This window comes from Octopus bimaculoides, chromosome 2 (genome assembly GCF_046866305.1).
Source record: "Octopus bimaculoides isolate indiv1 chromosome 2, ASM4686630v1, whole genome shotgun sequence".
Classification (NCBI taxonomy): Eukaryota; Metazoa; Mollusca; class Cephalopoda; order Octopoda; family Octopodidae; genus Octopus; species Octopus bimaculoides.
In genome coordinates this window covers 77,826,040-77,852,667 of record NC_142929.1, presented here as the reverse complement: position 1 = coordinate 77,852,667, position 26,628 = coordinate 77,826,040, and the positions used below count along the sequence as shown (strand labels likewise).

Here is a 26,628-nt window from a genome sequence, read left to right as displayed (position 1 = left end):
CAAAAGGGTTATCATGACCAAGATATTTTATTAAATTCTTCACGGTTTTCAAAATTAATTGAAACAAAAGTAGTATATTTCAATAGAAATATGGTAAACAAAAGGGGAAGATAGTTTATATGAAATGCTCAACGGAAGATAAGAAAGAAATTTTTGCTCTTCATATCATATCTTACTTTCTGTAAAAATGTCTGGAATAAAGAAAAATGGAAGGAAAAAAACGAAGAGATTTGGTGATGATAAGAACTACATTGATGGATGCACATATTTCATTTAGATTAATTAGCTTAACAGCCAAATGTTACTAATTGCACTAACATCATAAGCCTACAACAGAAATAAATGAAAGTCAATACAGTTTTTGGATTCATTTTATTTCACTACGAAACGCAAATTTACACATGCCAAGGGTAACTTAAAGAAAAATATTCAGAAATTCATCAACGATTATTGACTATTTACAGCAATCCTGATATGATTATTTCTTTACAGAAGAATGCACAAAACTGTAAACACTAGACAGTAACTATTTTTCATCATAGAACAAGACACAAACCTTTATATATCTCAATTACAGTTTGGAACACACGTTAGCCATTTGAAAAAAAAAAACATATAAAATCTGTTAACTTCAATTACACCTTTATTTTTTGGCATCAAATATTTTACTCACAGTATCTCTGAGTCACTGACACAGTTCACTTCAACTGGTTTAAGACAAGGCTGTTGTCCAGTATATATAGGCCACAGGGTTTTAAATAATTTTTTTTCATCCATAAAGGTTAGTAATTCTGGTTGTCATCACCAACAACCTGTTGTGGGTCAGTTTATTTGGTCAGAACGATTATATATGTTGGCTAATAACCTTGTTTTAAACCAGTTCAAGTAGAACTGTGTTGGCGACCAGGTTGCAGATAGTGCGATGAAAATTTTTTACACAAAATAATAAAGGATTAAAAGAAGTCAGTAGTTTTTTAGTGTTTGAATGGTACATACGTGTCTTCCATGCTGTAACTGTTTTAGTTTCAACACACTCAGATCATATCACTTGCCAGATAAGTACATCTCCGGTTATATATATATATATATATATATATATATACACACAAAAGCAAAACTATATTCTAAACTTTTGTTTTTAAAGCCATGCATTTTAAGAGCACTGATCTTACTTTATATTTCATATACTCTATAGCTAGTGGATACCATGCTTGACGGCTTCTCTTCCAAGAACTGTTTCATAGAGATGAAACTTCTATAGTTATGTCATGGTAAAATATCCTTTTCTATTATATATATGCACTACTATTTCTAGTTGACTATGTGAAGCATAGTAATATAACTAATGTTTAGTCTAAATGACAAAGTCAAATAATGAAATAGTTAAATCCACCCAACCTTTACAAACCCTTCTGTTTGTGTTCATAAATACAATATGTATTCCATGAATTTATAAAGTGTTTAGTGTCATTAAGTAAAGTTTAACCTTTTTATAGTGACAGCATGCTAGTTGCATTATATCCTCGATATCTTGGTTCTTATTTATGACAGGGTCAATAATTAAAAAAATGTTTTTTTTTATAACACAAGATATTGCCCAAACCAGTTTTAGCAAAATTCCAAAAAATGAAGTTATTTCTATTGATTTTGAGAAAGGATTTTATAACCAGATGATTTTCAAGTAAAAGATCTTTATATTCCACAGATCTTTGAAAGTGCTACACAATCAGTTATTGTATCAACATCATCACCACTTTGCTTAAATGGCAACAAGCAAAATATCTGCATTCATGCTTATTCACACACATGGCCTGGTGCTATAGCAAAAAATGGAACTGAACCCGAGACTACATGGTTGGGAAGTAAGCCTCTTAACCATACAGTAGCTGTTGATAAATATACACAAAGAGACTACTATTTCTAGAAAGTAAATGGATATATTTCAGCGACAAATACTTGCAGAAGACAGGTATGTATGTTTGTATCATCATCATCATTTTAGTGTCCATTTTATCAAGTTGGCCTGAGATAGTCGATCCTATTATATAGCATATTGCCACTTGTTTTAATCCATTGTCATTTCATATATGAGGCTCAACATCCCGATATTTGACTTAGCCCTTTCGTTACTGTATTTATTTTGAGATGCTCTGTATTTCTTTCAGTTACTTTAAATATAACAAAGAATTTACTAAAATAACTTAGTTATCATTCAGCTAATGTTAGGAACATAAATTGTGACTTAGGTTTGGTGGAAGATTTTAATTCAAAACTTATGAAAACAAGACATTTGTACTCAAGCCAGAGCTGGTTTAAGCTGGGTTGGTAACAAAAGGGTTAAACACTTTTGTTTGAACTCCTTCATTGACAACCCAAGTCCACATCAGTATAGTCTCCATCAATGTGTACCTATGAAATCTAGCCATATTCATAGTTCACGTGTGCTCTGACTTTCATGCAAGTTAACCATACACATCAAACATGACCTCATTTCTCTCTAGACTTTCACATCTATATTCAAAATCATTGCCATGCTACATTACACTTATACAATCTGCCTTCTGTAGGGAGATACAAACATACCAACACACATATTTTCATAACAGAATCTCAGTAAAGTTAACTTCAACACAGTTTGCTGTGGAAGAAAGGTAAGTTAAATGTGGTAAATGGCACAGGTGTAACATCGTCATTATTGTTTTAATGTCCACTTTTCCATGAGTAAGAGAGAATTGGTTGAGCTATATTTTCTATGGCTGGATATGCTTCTTACTTGCTTTCTTGGAAGATTGGAAATAAATTACACTGCTTGTATGTCAGTCATGCTCATTCACAACAATCAAGTGATGTCAAGACGAGGAGGCACAAACATACATATGCATGATGGGTTTCTTTCAGTTTTCTTCTAACAAGTTTACTCAGCCCAGGGTTACAGCAGAAGCCACTCGCTCAGAAACTAAAGTGGTACACAATAGGACTGAACGCTGAACCATGTAGTTGGAAAGCAAACTTCTTAACCACACATCCATGCCTACCTTGTTATTTGCAGCATAGTTAACTTAGGTAACCAGAGTAGGCAACAGAATAATTAAATTCAAGCTTGTGATAGGCAACATGACATCTTTATTTCTATTTATGATGTTCCATATATAAGATTAATGGATGAAAGAAATAAACTGATTCCAGGATAATATCCACATTTTAAAATCCACTTTTCCAGGTTTGTATTGGTTGGATGGAGTTTATCGAAGCAGGTTTTCTACAGCTGGATGCCCTTCCTGTCACCAACCCTCACCTATTTACAAGCAAGGTAATATTTCCTCATGACTAGACATGCTTTTGCAGAATATTGGAAATGAATGACATTGCTTGTGTGACAAACAGACATACACACACACACACACACTTGATGAGCTTCTTTCAGTTTCCATCTACCAAACTCACTCACAAGGCTTTGGTCAGCCTGGGATTATAATAGAAAACACTTGCTCATACTGCCATGCAGTGGGGCTGAATTCAAAACCACATGGTTTGAAAGCAAGCTTGTCAACCACATTGTACAAACATATAAACATAGCAGGGGATTTAGAGGATTATGGCAGAAAACAGGATGGATATGTTGGTTTACAAGGGGGAAATATCCCAAGAGAAAAAGAAAAAACAAAATAACAGCTTGTAAATATTCTACAGCTTCAATGTTTTTACCATTAAAAATAGAAAGTTAGAAAACTAGCCAACCAACCGGTCATTATCTATAGAAGTGGACACAAGAAGCAAATCAATGTTTTGTCTTCTCTACAGCAAGAGACAGGGAAATAACTGAATATCAATGTCTGATGAAGAAAGTACCCCTCGCACACACATGGATTTATGGTTGACAAACTCAGGTTGAAGAAGTTTGAATAACTAGAACAGTGGTAGGTTTAAAAATTAGTAGAGTTAGATAAGAGACAGTTGATGGTGGTGGTGGAGTAGTATATGGAAGCACAAATTCAATGTTTCGTGATGCAACTGCAAGAGAACTGCTTAGTTAAGGACCAAACAACTTTACTTATCATTTGTTGACCTGAAAAATGTATTTGATATCTCTGCATTGTTAGATACAAACACACAGCTATGCATAGGGATACAAGAAGTAATATGAGGATTCACAATGAATTTCATAAGAAATTTAGTATACAGGCTGGTTTTAACAAGGCGCTCTCTCTCTCCATATATATATATATATATATATATATATATATATATATATATACACACACACACACACACACACACAGACCACATCTGATTACAACTTAGGCATTTGGTCCTACATATACTTGGTATCTGAAAGATTCTGCAATAAGAGTTGCTGTGAAATGTGGAAGAGAAGTTTAAAGACCAAAGCACTGGTTAGTAACACACAGAATAAGAAATTTAGTACCCAAAAAGTTATTTTTTGAAAGTGTAAGCCTTTGGAAGCTGAGCATGTGTGAATAATGTTACATGATAATAGTATATAGATGTTATAGAGAGAAAGTGTTTGATACTCAGAGAGGAATCAAATAAATGTGATTTAATGGATGTGCAGTGTTAATGTAGAGGGTCTTTCTAATGGAGCTAATAATTTGGGGCTGCACAGAGACATGGCTGGAATGACCATAAGTATTATTGAAGTTCTCATTCATCTTTGGCAGCAACAAAACATATGCCATCATCATTGGTAGATGGAAACTGAAAGAAGCCCATCAGACCATCTTCAAGCACTAGACAGAAGATTTTTTAATGTAACAATGTAAATATTTTACTTTATTTTATTTCTTTGGAAAATTTCTGTATATCTATGTAAATAAACTAAGGAACAATTTCTTCATTTCTTCTAACCTTATTATTATTACTACCAGTATACTGTCCTGTTCACTACCAAACATAGATAGAAGAAGGTATGTGTAAGTATGTTTGTACATGTAGGTATGCAAGTGTGTTTGTGTCTCCTTGCTTTGACATTGTGTGATAGTTATAAGTGAATGACACTAATAGAAGCAGTGTCATTCATTTCCAATATTCTGTGAAGAACATGTCTGGTTATGCCTGGAAACAGGAAGGGAATCTGGGCGTAGAAAAATATGCTCCAATAAACTCCATCTGACCCATGCAAACAGGGAAAAGTTGACATTAAAACAATGATTATGATAAACAGAATATATTTAGTGTATATGTGTGTGTGTGTATATATATATATATATATATATATATAAACCAGCTAACAAACAAGATCAGTTGAATATCTAACTTTATTCTCTTTTGTTTATCTCTCCTCAAATATGATGTATTAACTGTAATAAAACTACTTAAGTTTTTTTAACCCATGGATATGAAGTTTAAGTCTTGTAGCAGCCACTGCGTTGTCTCCAAGCCCATCTTCTTTACAAATTGAGTGCTTAGCACCCAAATAATTGGAAAAATACTTGTTCTTCACTTCATTCACTATATCCACACCAACCCATACCAGTTTCACATCAATCCTTATCTTATTCTTGCCATTGTTGACTAATCATTTAGAATCCTCTCCTTGGCGTTTTTTCCCCAATTCCATACCTCAGACTTCATTCTGTGTGTCATTCTTACTAATCTTATTATCCTTCAGGTGGGGCCACAAACATCATGGATATTCCTTCACCTCTTTCTTATTTTGAGTGGAAGCAAAAATTATTCTTCCACTCATTCTGACACAAGAAAATGGAAATAGACAGTTAAAGATTTGTCTAGCAATTTAATTTTAGGTCTCTGTGGTCTAAAACAATACCTTCCAAATCATTTTAGCTCTATATCTCATCTTCAAAGCTCACTACCTGAGAGCAATAACTAAAAGAGGGTAACAAGAAACTCACTGTCTTTAAACAGACTTGAATATTTAAAGACAAAAATGAATAATTGCCGCTGTGAAGCTTTTTATCAATTTTTTCTGAATTCCTACAAAAGGATAACTTTCATGAGGGTGGTGGAGGGGAGTACTCTCTTTTTTTGTGACGACTAACAAATATATATGTATACATATATATATGAATGATATCAACAGTATATAGGAGAATAAAGCTGTATAACATACATTTAAATTCTAAGTCTCACTGATATGATAACCTCTCTCAAGCTAAAAATTATTTATTTCTATTCAGTTTTTATCCTGTCAGTGAAATAAATTTAAACAGAACAGTTTTTGTGCATACTACCTAAATACTGCTAACAGTCATGTGTGCACATAAACACACATATACACCTAAAATATCTGTATACCATTATCATCATAACGATTTATTGTCCCTTTTTCCATGTTGGTATGAATTAGACGGTTTGATAGGAGCTGGCAAGCTAGGGAACGGCAATAAGCTCTACTGTCTGCTTTGGTATAGTCATTATGGCTGGATGTCCTTCCCAAAACAAGCTGTATTCATTTTCCCATGCTAGCATGGGTTAAAATGAATATATAATTTTTATATATTATTGTTTTACAGTCAGGAATGTTTCTGCTACGAATCCTTACCTGTTTTTTTGAGTGAAGGTTTTGAAAGCACAGAACCAGATGATGTGTTGATAGAAAGTTGACAGTATATCACTTTTGTAGCTCAGTTTTTCAGAGAAGCACAAATGTAAACAATTACACACATACACAAAAGGCAAACTTTGTACAGTTTCTGTGTATCAAATTCACTCACAATCAATTGGTTGACTTAAGGCTATAGTAGAAAATACTTGCTTAAGATGCTGTGCAGTGGGAATAATTTTCAAACCATGTAGTTGCAAAGCAAACCTTTTAACTAAACAGACATACCTGCTCCCATGTAAATACACATAATTTAGATATCTACAGAGGCGGCCAATTCTTCAAGGTGTCAAGTTTTAGAGCAAAAGATTTCAATATAAATATCTTGTCCTATTGAAAGGTCACATCCAAGACATATTTGTACACATGACAACCATATTCAGTGGTGCAGAGTTTTTCATTGGAAGGAAAAACAAAACAAAAATTAAACCCTAATCTGTTGTCATGTATGTCAAACTTACCTCTCAAAAGAAGAAAAGAAAAATTATCTTAATATGTAAAGCACCTCAAACTGTAAAATTATTTAATCTCATAAATAACACACTTAGAAACTCATTAATATAAACTTTATTTTATAGCACCTTTATGTAGTTTTGAATTTGCTCAAGTCCTCAAATAAGATGTCAGCACCTTCCATTTGACTCACATATCAGAAAAAAAAAAATTTATTGTTCCCTCCCTGCCCCTTCCTCCTTGTTCTTGTTTCTCTTCATCGTATGTTGCTAACCTTTCTTCCAAAACTACTTATGAGTGTACATTATTTACATTCGACGGATATTTGTCCTCATCTTGTTTGTTGTTAACACAACGTTTTGGCTGATATACCCTCCAGCTTTTTTCAGGTGTCTTGGGGAAATTTTGAACTTGGGTTCTCATTCCTAAGGTATTTTTCAATGTTGTTGTTATTATCATTATTGTTCAGGTCACTGCTTGGAATCAAACTCGGAATCTTGGCTTTAGTAGACTGCGCTCTTAACTACTACGCCATATGCTCATGGGCAATTATGGAGTGAATTTTAGGGGTTATAAATCTAATATTTTTCTATCCTTCCTTAATACCGGTTCCCATATGCTGCTCATATCTGCACTTGGTCTGCTTAGGAGGTTGTTGTGTCCTAGCATATGTGCTGCTTCTTTTAGTTTTCGTATTTTCCAGTGGTGTTCTCTGTCTATTATTTTAACTTCATTCCTCAAAAAAGACAATCAGCTGGCATTCCTAGATGTATTAATAACACGCACCAAGTATGGATTCAGGACGCCCGTATACCACAAGCCGACCTTTACTGGACGATACCTCAACTTCAATTCCCACCATCCATACAGTGTAAAAAGAGGGATTGCTCAGTGCCTAAAACATCGTGCAAAGAATATAAGTAGTGATTGTGAGACACACCACGAGAAAATGATCAAGCTCAGTAACGATCTGTTAAGCAACAACTACTCCAAAAGTATACTATCCACTCCAATTATGAAGAAGAGAGAGGATGAGGCCAATAAACTGTCCACAGTCTGTTTACCCTATGTGAAAGGCCTCTCTGAAAAGATGCAAAAGATATGCGGCCCATATGACATCAGGACAGTATTCAAGAGTAATATAACACTTTGCAAATATCTCCTTCGAGTAAAACCACCAATAGAAGAGAATATGACCAAAGACTGCGTGTACTCCATCCTATGCAGCTGTGGTAGGTTAAACAAAGGCGAAGTATGCCACCCCCTCAAAATAAGGGTAGATGAACATCGCAAAGCTGTGACATGAGGAGATATTGATAAATCGGGTATAGCTAATCATGTATGGAAAAATGGAGACCAGCTCACCCTGTGGGATGAAGTTAAAATAATAGAGAACATCACTGAAAAATAGGAAAACTAAAAGAAGCAGCCCATATGCTAGGACACAACAACCTCCTAAGCAGACCGAGTACAGATATGAGCAGCATATGGGAACCAGTATTAAGGAAGGATAGAAAAATATTAGGTTTATAAGTGCTAGAATTCATTCCATAATTGCCCATGAGCATATGACATAGTGGTTAAGAGTGTGAGCTACTAACCCCAAGATTCCTAGTTCGATTCCAAGCAGTGACCTGAACAATAATAATAATAATAACAACATCGAAAAATACCTTAGGAATGAGAACCCAGGTTCAAAATTTCCCCAAGACACCTGAAGAAGGCTGGAGGGTATATCAGCCGAAACTTTGTGATAACAACAAACAAGATGAGGACAAATATCCGTCAAATGTAAATAATGTAAATAAGGTATGATCTTTGTCTAATGATTATTCATGCAACATACAAAATATAGAACTGTACTTATGAGTGTACCTGATTTCAAACTTTTCTTGCAATCGTAATTTATCTCTATGCAACAAGAGACCAATCTCACATATAATTTCCTTATTGAAAATTACAAACTACTAGTTTTAGTTTTTCTAACATTCTGAACTTCAAATTTAAAGAGAAACTTCCCAATGTAGGCATATTATTCCACTGATTGCTGCATTATGCATAAAATAAGCTGAGGTAAAATGCATAATTCAGATATTTGTGAAAGAAGCCAATATATTGGTTTTGTGTTGGGACAAAAGCAGTGTTTGATATAGTGTAATGTAAGGGAATAACAACTCCATCAGTGATTTTCAAGGTGTAAATTTGACTGGGTTGGTTTTTCTTGGAGGAGGGGGTGTTTGGGTTTATTTTTAAGGCAAAGGGTTTGAAATAAACATTTTAGCTCCCATAATAAAAAAAAAAAAATTAAAAAAAACTAAATAAGGCAAACTGTCCATGGGATGCTTGATTTCTGGATTTTTAAAATTTGTATTTTAAGTACTAAAGCCTTGTTTTTGTAAGCAGCTTGAGGGGGAATTTAAACTTACCTTCGGTGTCCGAGGATTCTGATTAAGGAAGTAAATAAAAGCAGAAAAATACAATGAAATGACCACATAGAAAAGTACTCATACCAACCATTGTTGACAATAAAGATTTAAAAAAAATAAAAACAACAACAACAACATTTAGCAGCAGTAAAAAGAGCAAATACCAGTGAATAGCTCTTGGTGTTTCTTTCAACTTTGGATGTACATTGAGTTTAGAAAGACAAAGAGAGAAACATGGAGAATAAAAACCATGCAGAATTCTATATCTATATATATATATATATATATATATATATATAAGCAGTGAATGGTTAAATAAAACAGCTGCCAAATGATTTTACATGACAGTGGTATAGCAACAATGAAATCATAAGCATGTGCTTTTACAAATTCTCAGTCTCATACATTGATGAGGGATGATGGATATATTTTATGATACTTTTATTGGAAGGGGGAAATATGCACAAATGTCACAGAGGGATAGCTATTAGTCGTTGTTTAACTCTAGATCAGTCCTGATTGCACAGACTTTTAATCAAAAGTATTCTAGTCATGACCATCCCATCTTTTTCCTATATGCAACTCAGAAGAATCACATTACCAGCATATCCATTCCAGTGATGATAGACTATGACTTGAAGGAGCTTTGCTGCTATTTCTAAGAAATTGAGTGACCACATAGAGGCTCCCTCATTTACTCCATTCTTTCAGAGAAGATTGTGTGTATGTATTCAGACATTGTTAACGTTTCTTGATTTTGTAAAACATTAAAACCTGATAGAACCCTTGAAATACAAAATGCTACTCAAGAAATGTGAGAAACAGAGCTAACAACCTGCAAGAATGGTGTATGTGTGAGTCACACATATTTTACATACATTTCTCAAGTTGTTCAACTAAATTAGATGCTCACAAGAGGTAATGAAGTATACTTGGCCTTTTTGTGCAATTATGTACTTTTGGATTCAGCCCCACTGCATGGAACCTTGGGCAAGTGTCTTCAACTACAGCCCCAGACTGACCAAAGCCTTGTGAGTAGATATGGTTAGACAGATATTAAGTGGAAGCCCTTTATATACAAGTATATGTGTATTTATCCCCCACCACTGGTTGACAATTGGTGTTGGTTTGCTTCTGTCCCTGTCACTTAGCAGTTTGACAAAACACCAATAGATTAAGAACCAGACCTAAAAATATGTACTGGGGTTGATTTGTTTGACTAAATCCTTCAAAGTGGTACCCCAGTATGGTCACAATTCAATAACTGAAACAAGTATTAAATAAAGAGACATTAAAAAAAGAAGCAAAGTTGAATTAAAAATTGGGAGAGGTAAGGAGAACTTGGATATCAGAGATTTGGGATCCAAAAGAATGGGAGAGGGGAAAATAGAGAAATTCAAATCAAATAAAACAAGGTAAACTGTAAGAGTGTGTGTGTTTCATTCATTGTCATCATTTAGTGTCCACTTTACCATGTTTGCATGGGTGAGACGGAATTTGTAGAAGGCAGATTTTCCATGGTCAGATGCTCATCCTGTTGTCAACCTTCAGCTATTTTCAAGCAAGGTAATATTTCCCCATGGCCAGACATTTTTCATGGAAGGTTGGAAGCAGAACAACATCGCTTGTATAATGATGATGCTTGTTTACAACTATATGTCAAACCGTCGAACCCATACCAGTGTGGAGAGTAAACATTAAATAATAATAATGATGATGATGATATATATATATATATACACACACATACACAGGCTTCTTAGATTCTGTCTAACAAATCCACTTAGAAGGCTTTAGTCAGCCACAGGCTATAGAAGATGTTTACCTAAGATGATGTGCAGTTGAGGCCGAACTTGAGACCACATGGTTGGGAAGCAAGCTTCTTAACCACACAGCTATGCCTGCGTGTGTGCGTGCGCAGTGTATGTGTATATATACACACACAAATTGAAACGTACATCTGCTCACTGACAATAACATTTCAATTTCCATGGCAACAAATTTGTACCTCATCTTTTCTAGTCCTTAATGCCATATGATGTTAGTGCAAATACAGATTGTGGTGGCAGTAAGTTTTGAATGGTATCATATTGTAGGAATGGAGATAGATGAAGGTAGAGAGGTTAGAAAAGTAAATCTGTACAAGTAGATTTGACATAATGAAAAGTGCTAGTGTTTAAAGACATATTCAATTAAACTTTTTATCTTCTATTTTGGGTTGTACCATTTTTAGTGCTCTAAACAGAATTTGAACTTGTAGGACCACATGCAACACCAGTACTAGTTCTTGTAGAAAAGATTGGTTTGAAACTCCTGCAAGTGAAGGGTAATCTAGCCTTTGCTGCTCCATTCAGGCTAAAGGATGAACTGATCATGGCTCTGAGATATCTGCTGAAGATACAGAATGGTTCCCAACAATGTGATTACTTAGTCACCATTAAGTAAGACAAAAAACTTGTAACACCTTAAAAAAGTTTCTGCAGGTTCTGCTTGGGACAAAGTACCTCTGATGTTTATTTCACAAAGCCCCCAAACCCCCCTGACAGGAAATGTGGAGAGGAAGAGAGCAAGAGACTGTCACAAATGTTGTGGATTGACAACATCAAAGAATGGACTGGAAACAAGAGCCTGGCTGATTGTGTGTATGCAGCACAACACAGAGGGAACTGTAGAGTTTTTGGCAAGCTGACCCTTGGACACAGGAGAGCACTTGGCTGATGATGAATTTTACTTATCTTACAAAGTTTTCTCAGTTATATTCCTGAGAGATAAACCAAACGAGATACATATTTGAAAAAGAGTTATGATCAGAATAATTAAACTGGCTCCTGTGCAGGTGGCACGTAAAAAACACCTTTTTGAGCATGGCCGTTGCCAGTACTGTGTGACTGGCCCTTGTGCCGGTGGCACGTAAAAGCACCCACTACACTCTCGGAGTGGTTGGTGTTAGGAAGGGCATCCAGCTGTAGAAACTCTGCCAGATCAGATTGGAGCCTGGTGCAGCCTTCTGGCTTGCCAGTCCTCAGTCAAATCGTCCAACCCATGCTAGCATGGAAAGCAGACGTTAAACGATGATGATGATGATTGAAATATTCCTCCCCCATCCCATCATACACTTTCATTATATCAAAAGAAATATAGTTTTAAAACTGAAAGTGATTCTTGTATTAGAGTTCAAGGATTGTAGTGACTTTAGAGATTTTTATGTGTAAATATTGGGTTCCTGTGAGTTGAGAAGTGACAAGAATTCAATACCATTGACTTATGGTATACAACATAGTGGTAACTGTACTGATCCCTCAGTAGATATGTAAATAGATGACGCATGTATATATGTGTGTTTGTGTGTGTGTCTGACAGAGGTAGATCAAGGAAGACATAACAAGTGGTGTGGTCAGATCTGAGAATGTCAGGCCCAGATAAACTGACAAATAACTGACATACATACAAGTAATGATGTATTGGAAACTAATTTAGCCTCTGTTTGAAGACAAAATGCAATCATTGTTGCTGTAGTGTTTTATATTTCTTGAGGCTTGTGAATGCCATGTACTTGATTGTCATTTGCTTAAACAAAATTCATGCTTCAATATATCGGAAACAGTTAATAAAAACATTCACTAGAATTGCAGAAACCTTGCTGGGCTTTCTACAGTAGAGACTATATTTCCATCATGCAAGCTGCAGTAAAAAAAAACAAAAAACCCTCTCATTGGTTTTTCTGCTACACTCTGTTGCTAGTGAAGTCAAGCAGGTAGTAATGGTATCCTCCTGTTTGACCACTGTTTTCCAGTTACCCTCATTGTTTGGTCCAGTGACCACTGTGCTGTTGAAAAATTTATCAAGAATGGTAGATAAGGCGGATTTTTTTTTTGCTACACACTAAATATTTAGTTCTTTATACAGCATTATTTAAAACAGCTATGATTATCATGTTCTCTCGTGAACATACATTTATCCAAAAACTAATTGTTGCTTTGATAAAAACAATAATAATAATAATAATAATAATAATAATAATAATAATAATATTATTATCATTGAAAACTTCTCCCTCCTCTTCTTCACCCTCATCTGCTTCTCCCCATTGCAGTTGCGTAAACTTGAAGGCTTTACGGGACTGAAGGAAAATGCAATCCATGCTGCAACCTGTACTTGTACCTGCTTACCTGAAGGACCCACTACCTTTAGGCAACCAATTGCAAAACATCTTTTCAGATGCTGAAAACATCCCAACAACTTTCCTCCAGGCATGCCAAGTTCACAAGCTCAGAGCTGTCACAATCACTGTTAGTACAAAGAAAGGTGGGTCTGGTGAGATTGTTGAAATGCTTGAGCAGAGGTGTGTAGACATGAGCTATGTGCAAGAGGTATGGTGGAGGGCAGCCTCAGCCAGACTGCTTGTGTGTTCTTCTGGGCAGGCAGCAATGATAGGTTAGGTGGTCTAGGTATTCTTTTGGCAAAGAAATGGTTGGACAAGGTGATTGAGGTAATTAGGGTATGTGACAGGATTATGAAGCTAAGATTAGTCCTGTTTAATGTAACAATGTCATTTATCTCTGAGTATGCTCTAAATGTCAGATTTACAAATATTCAGAAGGACCATTTGTATGAATCCCTTCAGTAGACTACCTCATTCTCATTGTGGCAGGGGACTTCAATGGCCATGTCAGAAACACTCTGATATTTTCATGGCATGCACTGAGGCTATGGCTTTGGAGGGAACAAGTTGCTGGAGTTCTGTGATGCAAATGACTTAATGGTTTGCAACATCAACTTCAGGAAACCTGTCAGCCATCTGATCACCTATCAATCTGGTGGGCACACTAGCCAGATTAACTATATCCTCACCAGAAACAGGGATAGGCATATGCTTGTGAATGCAATGTCTTTGCCAGGTGAAGAATGTAAAACTCAACATAGGTTAGAGGTAAGTGACTTCAAACTTAAGGCTAGAAGGATCCAGAGATACAAAATGATATGGAAAAAGAGGTTATGGAAGCTCAAGGACCCTTCAAACAGTAGATGTTAGGAGATGTCCTTAATGATGTCTTTGAGAGAAGGAGGAAGACATGGAGACATAGGACATAGAGGACAACTGGAAGTTCTTATGGAACAATCTACTGAAAATGACAGACCAAATCTATGGTTGAAGCAAAGCTTTCACCAGACCAAGGGTAACATGGTGGTGGAACAGTGAGGTCAATAGGGCTATAAAAAAGAAGAGATGGGCTTGGAAAGAGTGGAAGAGTGGGGGGTAGCAAAGAACCATATCAGATAATTAAAAGAGAAGCTAGGCATCTAGTTAGGACAGAAGCAGAAAGAAAGAAGTTTGCCTCTGTCTTACAGTGTGAAGATCAGAGACTTGAAGTGTTCCGGATTCCTAGGCAGTGTATTAGAGAGAACCAAGATGTTGTGGGAGAGAAGCGTGTACAAACAGATAATGGTACAATGCTCTTGGTGATCCTGAAAAGAAAGATGTGTAGAAGAGCTACAATGAAAGGCTACTAAATGTGAAGAATGAATGGAAAAAGGGAGTCTCCTTCATGTGACCCCAAAAGAGAGACCAGCTATTCTAGTTGACAGCATTTTGATAGATAAGGCAATCAAAGATATGAAGACAGGAACCCCTGGTCCATCAGGTGTCACTACTGAGATGCTTAAGGTTATCTGGAAGAGTTGGATACAGTCTAGTCACCCATATACTTAATCAGGTTGTTCAGGAAGGTGAAATCCTTAGTGACTGGTGTAGCAGCATCATTGTTAGTTGTTACAAAGGCAGGTGCCTTAGACAGAGCTAATTACAGAGGCATCACATTGCTGGTCCAGATAATGAAAGTTGTGGAGAGAGTTATAACCCAATTAATTAAGAACAGAATTAGACTAAATGAAATGCAGTTAAATAAGTGCTGATCACTTAAAGTTGAGTGAAGATGTGGAAAAGAGAGACCCAAGAAGACAGGATGAAGTATTGAAGACTGATCTCAAAACACTGAGCCTTACAAGGCGATGACAGAGGACTGAGATATGTGGTGCATTGCTGTACTCAAGAAGACCCACCCACCATAACAGCAGTGACATCCTAAAACCAAAGTACCACATAAATAGCACCCAGTACACTCTGTAAAGTGGTTGGCATTACAAAGGGCATCCAATTATGGAAACCAAAACAGACTATGGAACCTGGTGTAGCCCCTAGTCTTGCAGTTCCTGTCAAGCCATCCAACCCATGCCAACATGGAAAATGGATGTTAAATGATGATGATGATGATGACCAGAATCAACAGCTACAAAGATCATAGTTTTTAACATTGTCTGCTCTAAAACCTTGTATGAATATCAAGGCTTTTCACAATTATTGTCATCACAATGTACAGACCACTTGTTTTCCTGGCTCAGACCCAATTATTGTTACATATATTCTTTTACTTCCTTACATCAGTCACTGGACTGTGATATTGCCTTGGGTATGTATGTGATATTTGTAGAGTATCTACATTCAAAATAAAATAAATAAACTTATTCAACCTGTATCAACCTATTTTCTTACTTAGCATCAATATCAAAAACATAAACTGTCCCCAACCCCAATATAAACATAACATTTCTCCTCTTCTTCAAGTGGTCTCATAATGGGTACAGACCAAAAATGTCTTTACCTTATTAAAAACCCATGGTAGTTCTTCAATTTCATGTGTATTTCTGCCAATAACATCAATGTAACTAAGTGGGTTTTTGTCTTCTATTAGGGTACCAAAGTGTTCATCATATAACATCTGATATGGACTGTTGTTCAGCAAAGCCTACTCTGCATTGAACAGATAATAGAGATGAGCAGAGTGTATCCATACATTTCTGCTTTGGTCTTGTGCTCCCATGAGAAGCCTAGTTCACATAAAAAATGACAATGATGATGTTCCCTCATTAGTAGTCCTGTCTATCCAGTTTTTTATGATTAGCATTTAGGATCAACATAATTTATTTTATATGTTTTGGATAAGATATAATATAATAGTGTATATCATCATCATCGTTTAACGTCCGCTTTCCATGCTAGCATGGGTTGGACGATTTGACTGAGGACTGGTGAAACCGGATGGCAACACCAGGCTCCAGTCTGATTTGGCAGAGTTTCTACAGCTGGATGCCCTTCCTAACGCCAACCACTCAGAGAGTGTAGTGGGTGCTTTTACGTGTCACCCGCACGAAAACGGCCACGCTCGAAATGGTGTCTTTTATGTGCCACCCGCACAAGCCAGTCCAGGGGCACTGGCAACGATCTCGCTCGAAAATCCTATGTTTCACTTCCAATATATAAAATGTTAACAGATACCCAGACATTCCATTTCAGATTATCTACTAAGGTTTACTGCCAATTAATTTGTAACTGATCCTATTCCTTCTAAAACAATTCTAGACAATCCTGAATAGATAAGTTTCCAGAGGTTGGAGATGTACCCTGTCACTTTTAATTTGCAATGTCACCAAACGGTTTGCTTTAAGCTTTGCATAGAATTTCATTGATATAACGGAAAAAAAAAAAGAGAAAAGGTAATCTTCAGTGATGTTCCAAGATACAACTTCTGCATGCTTTGGGATGCATCATCAATGATGTTTCTGGGGTTTCAGGTCTTTCATCATCAGACTCCCTTGCCTTGTTGACCCAACCAGAGTTGATCAAGTCCCAGCTTGCATCACAGTAGCAATGAACCACCAGTCTATCATCTTTATCAAAAGTCACTTAGTGGCTTTCTTTGCAGCTTTAGTAATGGAATTTATGGCTGCCTTCATTGTTGCACTAGTAACTCCAAGCCTAGTCATAGCTTTACAGAATGAATGCCTGATGACACTCTGGCAGCCCACTTCAATTACTTTGCAATGTGCCTGCTAGCTCTGGTTTTTGCACTGCTCTACCAGCTCCTGGTATTTGGAAAACTTCCTTAGAATACATGGAAAGGAGAAGAAGAAGTGGTAAAAGCTTCTCTCAGGATACTGAACCTGTATGAAGGAGATGATAAATGACAGGATGAAGTGGCAAGACACTGTAGAGGAGAAGATTCATCCAACACTAAGTAAGCATAGAAAAAGAATGGATGAAAAAGGATGATGATATTTGATGAAAAAAACTTAAGCTTTGCTTGCATTACTACTATTATATTAATATGACTCGACCATGGGGAAATATATATTTAAACAGCCTAGTACCGAGACAAAAGCAGTCAATTATTACTGTAATAGTATGGATTGTTTGGAAAATTATATTTTCATTTAAAGATTGGTATAAACTGATTGATTTTGCCTGACATATTGGTACAGATTGAGATTGGGTTACTTTTGAACTTTACAAACCTTTATTGCAACTCACAATTCTCTTAAAGAAAAACAAGATGAGGTTAATAGATTCATCAAATCTTTCAGCTCTGTTTCAACTGCAAACCCTTTTCTTATAACATATAGTGATGTCTTACTGCATATCACTGAATAACAGCTATATATTGCGTATTGATGAGGCAGAAGCAAAAATGCAGAATTTTAAAATATAAAAGCTCAGCTATGTCACACCAACATTTTAAAAACATATTTTAATTTAATTTTGAAGTCTTCATTTACATGTTAAAAAAAAAGCAAAAGCAAGATAGAGATAAAACTTCATTAACTCAAAAATAAAAAGTAACTCCAGTTTATGAGGAGGAAAAGAAAAATTAGTATTATGAAGAGAGTATTCCGATGTAAAAATCCACTTCAAAAAGACATGCAAATGTCAAAATTTGTAGACCTAGTAAAGCCATGTTAGTAAAAATTTTTTTTAAAAAACGAAAAGCATTTTATGAATGAATGCAAAATATTTTTTAAAAGATTGAGATATGAATCTATGTTTAAAATATGGACTATATATATATATATATATATATATATATATATATATATATATATATATACACTGCAAATTTTAGAAGAAAGAGAAATAAAATGAAAAAAAATTTAAATACTATATTCATTATATGCAAAGAAAAATAATTGAATCTGAAAGTTTACTCTAAAATAGAAAATATTAAAAGTTTGTTTCATTCAGCAGACTTTTGGAGGGAACTGCAATAAGATAGATATTTCTTTTGTATCAAGGTCCAGCTGCACATTGTTGTTCTTTTTTAAAATCAAATATTTTGATATCAGCAACTAAGAAAACACTTGTGGTCCTATGTCCCACCACAGACAAAGAATATTAATAAAAATACTACTAATAACTTACGAACTAATATTTATATAATCTGAACATATCTTGTAGATATTTGGCCACAGATGGAATTAAAAAAACAACAAAAATACCAACCAATAACACATGAAAGATTATTCAAAGATTACTGGAAATATTTCAAACTATTCACTTGCTTACAAAATTTTTGAAGTAAAAAAAAAAAAAAAACCCTTTTAATTTTCAAGCTGATAAGCATAGATTAAGCAAAAGACTAAATACCAGATTTTCTTGACTTATGATGATGATGATTGTTCAGTCTTACTTATTCCAGACACTTAACAAACATGCTACACTATTTAAGTGAATCTGATGCTTTTAAACAGCAGGTTTAAAATCCTGCAAAGGTTGTAAAACAAAACCAAGTGCCAGTATTATGTTACATTAAAGCCACTTGTTTATTCTGCTGTCCTTCATGATTGGTCAGCCTCCCATCCCTTATCTACCCCTCCATCTTCCTCAATCTTTACAGTTGTCAATTACTCTTCCCTACCTCCAATATTTATCAATCAACACTTGTTCTTCCTAGCATCTCAGCCATTTCCCATCTCTCATTCTTTCTAGCAAACTCCAATTTACTTCTACTCGCCTCATAGCTTCAGCATTCACCCAGACATCACATCACCACTATTTTATCTCTTTCCAGCTTCACCCAATCACACCGGCCATCTCTTCTAAAATTTGAGTAGGCATGTGAATCCTTTACAGCAAGAAAGATGTTCTACTCTGGACCCTTCTCTTATATCTTAACTCATCTCTTAGCATAAAGCTAGCTCTTTCGGAATTCATAGTCTTGCAAGCTGCATGATGACCGCACTAGTGTTCATGTCATGATAAAAAAAAAAAAAGGAAAGCACAGAGCACATGCAGTAAAGCATTTGGCATTAGGAAGGGCATCCAATCCTAGAGACCATGTCAAAGCAGACAGTGAAGCAAGATGAAGTCCTTGAACCCATCAAATCCTGTCAAACCATCCAACCCATGCCAGCATGGAACATGGATGTTAAATGATGATGAAAATGCCTATTCCTTTGACCCTTATAAAAGACAGAAAGGGGTTCTGGTGATAGGGCAACATATCTCTATTACTATGGTGTATGAACTGAGCCTGTTTATTACTTTAGTTCCCTGTCTATGTTATGCCATTAATGTCTCTCCTTGGGAAAGTGAACTTCACTCATTCCACAATCAGTACATCATTTCAGTGAATTCTGCTCAATAAGGCTCAAACACCAATGTGACATTCAGAAAGCTTGCCCACAAACTTGGGTATTGGAAGTTATCAGCCAGCTGTAAAATATTTGGGAAAAACCTTCACCAAATCTGTAGATTGAAAAGTGGTGTAGCATATATTAGAGCCGAGAGGTATGTTGTTGTTCTAATGTATGAAGTTTTAGTGCTTAGTTTTGAGTTCAAATTCTAAAGGTAATTGAAAATCTCTTTTCTAAGAAAATTGGCATTTGTCTGAAGAAAAACACACCCACCCTGGGATAGATAGAATTAGATTTTATAAAAGAAACTTAATTACTAAACTCAACATTTTAGTTAACACAAGCCAAATTCATGTTCATTGAATGTATGTACATATACACACACATGAATGTGCATGCATGCATGGGTGTATGCACAAATGACAACGTTTTTCAATCAAGTTAAATTTGAATTTAAAAATCACTCAATCCAAAATAACTTTGTCATGAAATGCTGCTACATTTAATAGTTATTTTTTATTGTATAAAGCTTCTTAAGAAAAGAGACCACTCAGTCGATAAACATGGAAACAAAAACTAAATTAATTAATGATCTGTAATCCACTGGGTCATCGAGATATTTGTTAAGGGTTAACCTGGCACAGTTCAATCTCTTCATGCTAGTGATTACTCTTTAATTTGCAGGTATAAAAACCTAGAATTTTTATATTGCTAAATGACAAATTGTGAGGTTGATGACTTTCCAAAGGTTCTTAGTGAGAGTAGAATGAAGTGAAAATAACTCCAGCAGGGAACTGAAACTGTGACCATGAATTTAGGTTTCGATGAGCCACCTACATTTGATACCATTCTTGTTAAACAAAATATTACATCCATTACCACCTCACTACTACTAAGCAGCTATAAGAGATCAGAAATCTCCATTTAATGTGATATATATATATATATATATATATATATATATATATATATATCTGCATTAGATGAAGAAATGGTAACAAGTGAAAATTCTATTAATAATAATTATAAGCTTTAAGCTTATAAGTGTTTACAGTCTACTGGTTAAAGAAAATAGTCTAATACTCAGGCATATATTTCTTTCTGTTGAGGGCTTATATGCCCCAATATTAAATTACTTTCTTTAGCCAATACATGGTGAATACTTATAAGCTTAAAGCTTATAATTATTATTATTATTTAAGAATATATATATATATAAACTTTAAATGAGACCAACGGACTATTAGTTGTGCAGTTTAATGAGCAACTATTTGGATGACAACAACATAATGATGAAAGGGTATTGGAGAAAGTTCGAGACTATAGATTGATAAATTTAGATGTTGACTGCAGTCAAATCAATCAATATCTCTCAGTTCATGAGTTCAAATCCGTCTAGACTGAATATAATTTCATCCAGCTGAAGTTTATGAAAAATAAACTTGACATTATTACCTCTCTATGAAAATATACCCCAGCCACCCCCAAAATACTTCATCAACAGAAATCATTATCATCATAGTCATTTACTGAAATGAATGTTGTACAAAATCATTGCTTTAATAAGATTCCTTTAAAAATAGGGGTGGGCAGGTCAAACAAAAAAAAAACTTGTGTGGCGAAATATCTATAATAGTGCCGCAGGCAATGAAAATACTACGGAGAATGCAAAAATAAAAAAAAGTAACACTGATTTCTGATACAAGTGATGATTAAGAAAGAACTATTAACATTGGTTCTGTTGTTTTTCTTACATGGCAACAGTTTTGACTAAGTGCAAAAACCAGATTGTAAACAACAGTTAGGAAAAAAAAAAATAAATATAATAATAATATGCAAACTCATTTGAACAGAGTGAATGGGCAAAAATGTAGAAATGAAAATAGTCTTAATGAATTCTGTCTTCCTTGCGTAGAAGACAAGAATTAATCATGAGAAAGGCATTCCACTGATTCTAGAACACAAATGTATGTATCAAGACCAAAAATTGTTAACTGTCAGTAGGATCAATAGAGAAAGAGACAGAGATAGAAAGAGAGAAACAGAGAGAGAAAGAAAGAAGAGGGGTGGAGGGGGAAAAGGTAAAGAGATATTAAAAGGGACACTAAACTCACCAATGAATCCTTCTAAAGGCAAAAAGAGATGAAATAAATAACAAAATTTTGCTATTTATTTTTGGAAGGAAAAGGTTAAGAAAAGAAAAAAACAAAACGCAAAACAGTTTCATATTATATGTAAAGAGAAGGAAAATGTTCATATTATGTATAAAAAAAGAAACAAAGAACGCATGAGAATTAAGGATAACTGAAACTTATATATATAAAAAAAAGCTTCATTCCAACTGCAATTAGAGAATATAAAGTGGTTGAAAGAAAAAAACTACAACACTACATATTTATTTGAATCTAGAACACATACATTCTATAATAGCCATACATATATAAATATACAGTCATAGTGACAGAATTGTTAAACAAACAGTACTAGACTAATATACAGAACAAGTGAACTATATTGATAATAACCTATCTGTTCATTCTCAATATGTTCTGTCAGATTTGAATGTGAATATCTGGTGCATGTCATGAAATAGTCTGAATTTTCTAACAAAGCAGAGTTGCTACAATTGTGCAACCAGCAAACTAACTAAACTTACCATTTGTAAACAAATGACAATAAAACAAGACAGCATAAACTGAGAAAAATATACTGAACTAAAATTGTCAATTACTTCAAAGTGTTGTCCTTTCCTTGTTTCATGATGAATGAGTTCCACAAAGCAAAAGGTAGTTTCATAAAAGTGTTTACAACAGTGTGTGTAGTGTGTGATGATGCAGAAACAAGTAAATCAACTAACTGGGCAAAGAAATTTAAATGTTCAAATACCAACATTTAGAAAAAAAAAGTATATTGAGAAATAACTTAGTAAGATATATGTTCCCATAAAACCACATACCATAGGAATAACACTGTGTATATATTTAAAGTACTATCCACATAGAGAATTGATGTCTAAGCATCAAAGAATAAATCCACAGTAATTAATATCTCAATTAATGACAGGTCATTAAACTCCAGCCCATTATTACAGTAAATCCAACTGGGACTGACTTCACATTGTTCAGATTATATATATAGTTAGAGTATGAACTGCAGGTAAAATGTATGCTTTACTGTTAAATATCTAAAGAAGTCTGCAGATTATTAAATAAGTTTAAATGCAGTCCAATACCACAGTCTGTATTGGTTAAGGATAATGTAGGTATGTAAAGGATTGACAAATTTAAGTAGATTCAGAAATCAAACAAATTATAATTTTACAAAACTTTTTAATCTAATCAAAAACAAGATTTGATATTATATTTCATATAAAATGTTTTTGATTTTCAAAAATTTTCTTAAAACAATTCTAAGGGCTGTTTTAGGATTATAAAATATATATTTTCAGTTTACATGGAAAATATAGATACAAGTTGCTCACAAGATGACACAGTGCTAAATATTTTTTAAAATTAATGATTATAAAATTAAGCAAAATAATTACTTTTTTTTCTGCAGTATTAATAAGGAGTGAAATAAAAACAAAACATTCTGAAATTAGTAAGTGACTAAGTAACTGCTACATCTTTATAATCTTTTACTGACATTTAAAATTTATACAAGTAGACCTGCATTAACTGATTAAGTATTGATTATCAATCCAAAATTAGTTTATATATATTGCTTTTTTCTTTATTAGTATTGTGGTGTATTAATGGTAAAGTACATTGTTCTAGCTGGTTCAGTCTATTTGGCTGCAAATAGGTACTATGAATAAGTATAACCCAAACTGCCAACAGCTGAAATAGTGTACAATGAACAAGTGACTTCTGTTTTTAACTTAATAACAATTCAAGCTTATTAATACTAGAGGTGTGGTTCTTTAGAAGAATGCTGAAATTATTCTACATAGAGTGACAAATATCAGGAGCCTTGGATGAGCAAAGACAAGTAAGAAGTTTCTCAACAACATAAGTTCATGGAAAATGAAATGAGAAAGAAGAAAAAGCATCAAGCACTGAGTAACAACTGAGACACTGACAAGGAAGAAGAAGCCAGGAAAATCAGAGAGATACTTGACAGCCTTAGCATCTGGCTTTAGAAAGACCAGCCCAATAATGTGCTAATTTTGCTGACATAAGGGCATGAATGTCCATGATTGACAATACCTGTAGGCATGATATATGAGAGAGAGAGAGAAAGAAAGGAATTCATCTGAGTCTTCCAGTGGAACAAGATTAGGCAACGGAAAACCACAGTATATTCTCTTCAAGAGGATCCCGAAAGTGCTACACTCACAAGGATTTTAATCTCTACAAAACACCTTAAACAACAAAAAGTTGATAAGAGAAACAACAACATAACTATATAATATATTGATTTACTTTTAATTTGTAAATAAATTATTTTGTAGATTATTAAAATGAACAGAAAAACTGTTTAAAAAGAATTAAAATTTAATCCTAAGGTACCCATTTCATAAATATACATTAAAACTATTTCCATATTTCAGTTAATTAACAGTTAATTACTGTTAAACACAATTTGCTTTCACTATTGATAATGGGTCAATACTGATTGTAATAGAGAGATCCTCACTAGAATTTAAAATATAAAAGTAAAATTTTAATGAATTTTTAATGAAATACATGTGTAAATTATACAACTTCTTTCACCAAATAAACTTCACAGGTAGTATATTACAAATGAATATCAAATGGGTGTGTGTATATAGTGTAAATTAATTCATATTTAACTCAGAAGAGTATATAAGCATAAGTGCGACAGGAATATAAAATAAGTAATTTCATATAAATATAGTGCTGTGTGAAGTATAAAGCTCACATGTGTATTATAGAGACAAACATAACCGAGAAATACCAAGTTTTTACTTAATGACAAAGTACCACATTCAAAGCTGTGGGTTTGATAGGTTGATGTTAATGCATGAGAATTGACCAAAAGTTATTTTCATATGATTTAAGTTGAGAAAACAACAACAATAACAAAAAAATTAACCAAACAATAACTAAAAATGATATAACATTTAACATTGAATGAAATAAAGATTATTTTAACTGAGCTGGAATCAAAAAGCACAATGTAAATTTACAACAACAAGAATGACAAAACCTTACATAATTAAAACAAAAAGATACAAATCCATTAATTTACCTGGGTAAATGAATATCATGTCAACAAAAACAACTTCAATACATACATATACACACTTATAAGATATTACACAATATAAACCAATATTTCTGTCAATAAAAAAAATTATCTCAATAAAATTGTTGATATAGTGTAAATTTTGATTGATGATATTATCAATGTTACAACTAAACTATTATCCATGTAATATATATTAACAGCTTCCTCAGTTTATTCCAGAGAGACACCTGCTCTACCCAACCTCTACTTATCCACTTAACACTTATTCATCATTATATTCACCTTCTCACCCAGACTCCAACACTCACTCTGCCATACAATCACACACCCCTGGATCTACTGCTCCAATTCATTTCTACTCACCTTGTACCTCATCCTTATCTATTTTATCTCTTTTCCATTCCACAATGATCACCCTCTCTTCTGAAATGCATTTAGCCAAGTGACTCCTTAGCAGCAAGAAACCTGATCTGCTCCCTTCTCTTACTCTTTAACCACCCCAATACTTCATCTCTTAGCCTAAAGCCAACTCTAATGGTGTTTATAGTTTTGTCGGCTGCATGGCAACCTTGCTAGTGCTAGTGACATGCAAACCAGCACCCAGTACAATATATAAAGTGGCTGTCATCAAGAAGGGCATCCAGTCATAGAAACCATGCCAAAGTAAACATTGGAGCATGAAGTGGTCCTTGAACCTGTTGGATCTTGTCAAACAGTTTAACCCATGCCAGTATGGAACATGGATGTTAAATAATGATGAAATATTAAATATATGACATGAAAATATAAAAACCTATGCAATACACATAACATAGATCAAGTGTATGCTACACTTTTATGCTTTGAGCAAGTACATGTGTACAATGCATGTAGTTTTGGTTTACATTGCTGTCTTGACTGGTTTCCTTCTCCTCTTTTACCCCTTTCCAATGAGTTGTGTAACCGAGTACAGTATACAATATGCTCATTATTATTATTATATTATTAATGTAGAAAAACAAACCCCTTCAAAATAATGCATTACTTATCTACAACATAAAAAATATTACACAGATATATAACATACACTGCTTTTTTTCCAGCAGCATATATGTATCTTAGTGTTTACATACATACACACATCCAATCATCCATTCTCTCCACCCACTATTCTTGGGATAGAGTCCTGCAATATATTTTTCAAATGAACCTCTCTACTTAAGGTCTGGTCTCATCTTTTATTAACCTGCATGATGGACAATGCAGTGCAGTTATTTTTTTGATCCCTGTTCATAATGAAGCTTTTGGTAGTCTTATTCGCACTAGGAAACAAGCTAGCATTTGTTTGTGTGTGTGAGTGTGTGTATGTTTGTTTGTGTCTATACACAGGACTTTAAGTATTGCCTGATGGTTTAGTCAGGGATTGAATAAATTGTTTCATGAAACTCGAAGTCTCAGTCAAGCACAAATTCCATAAAGAATTTGATGCTACTCTCAAGAGGGAATCCC

The 26,628-nt window shown here is 34.3% G+C and overlaps 1 protein-coding gene across 3 annotated transcripts in view; it reads right to left on the bottom strand.

Annotated features, from left to right (window-relative positions):
- The window catches only part of LOC106869687 (calcium uptake protein 1, mitochondrial), a 50,920-nt gene that overhangs the window by 11,134 nt on the left and 13,158 nt on the right, over positions 1-26,628 (bottom strand). The window contains exon 6 of one of the 3 annotated variants that reach the window (XM_014915517.3): positions 9,463-9,480. The exons of the other annotated variants lie outside the window; for them this stretch is intronic. Coding sequence (XP_014771003.1) covers positions 9,463-9,480 — 18 coding nt within the window. The remainder of the gene's footprint in view (positions 1-9,462; positions 9,481-26,628) is intronic. 3 annotated transcript variants of the gene reach the window in all.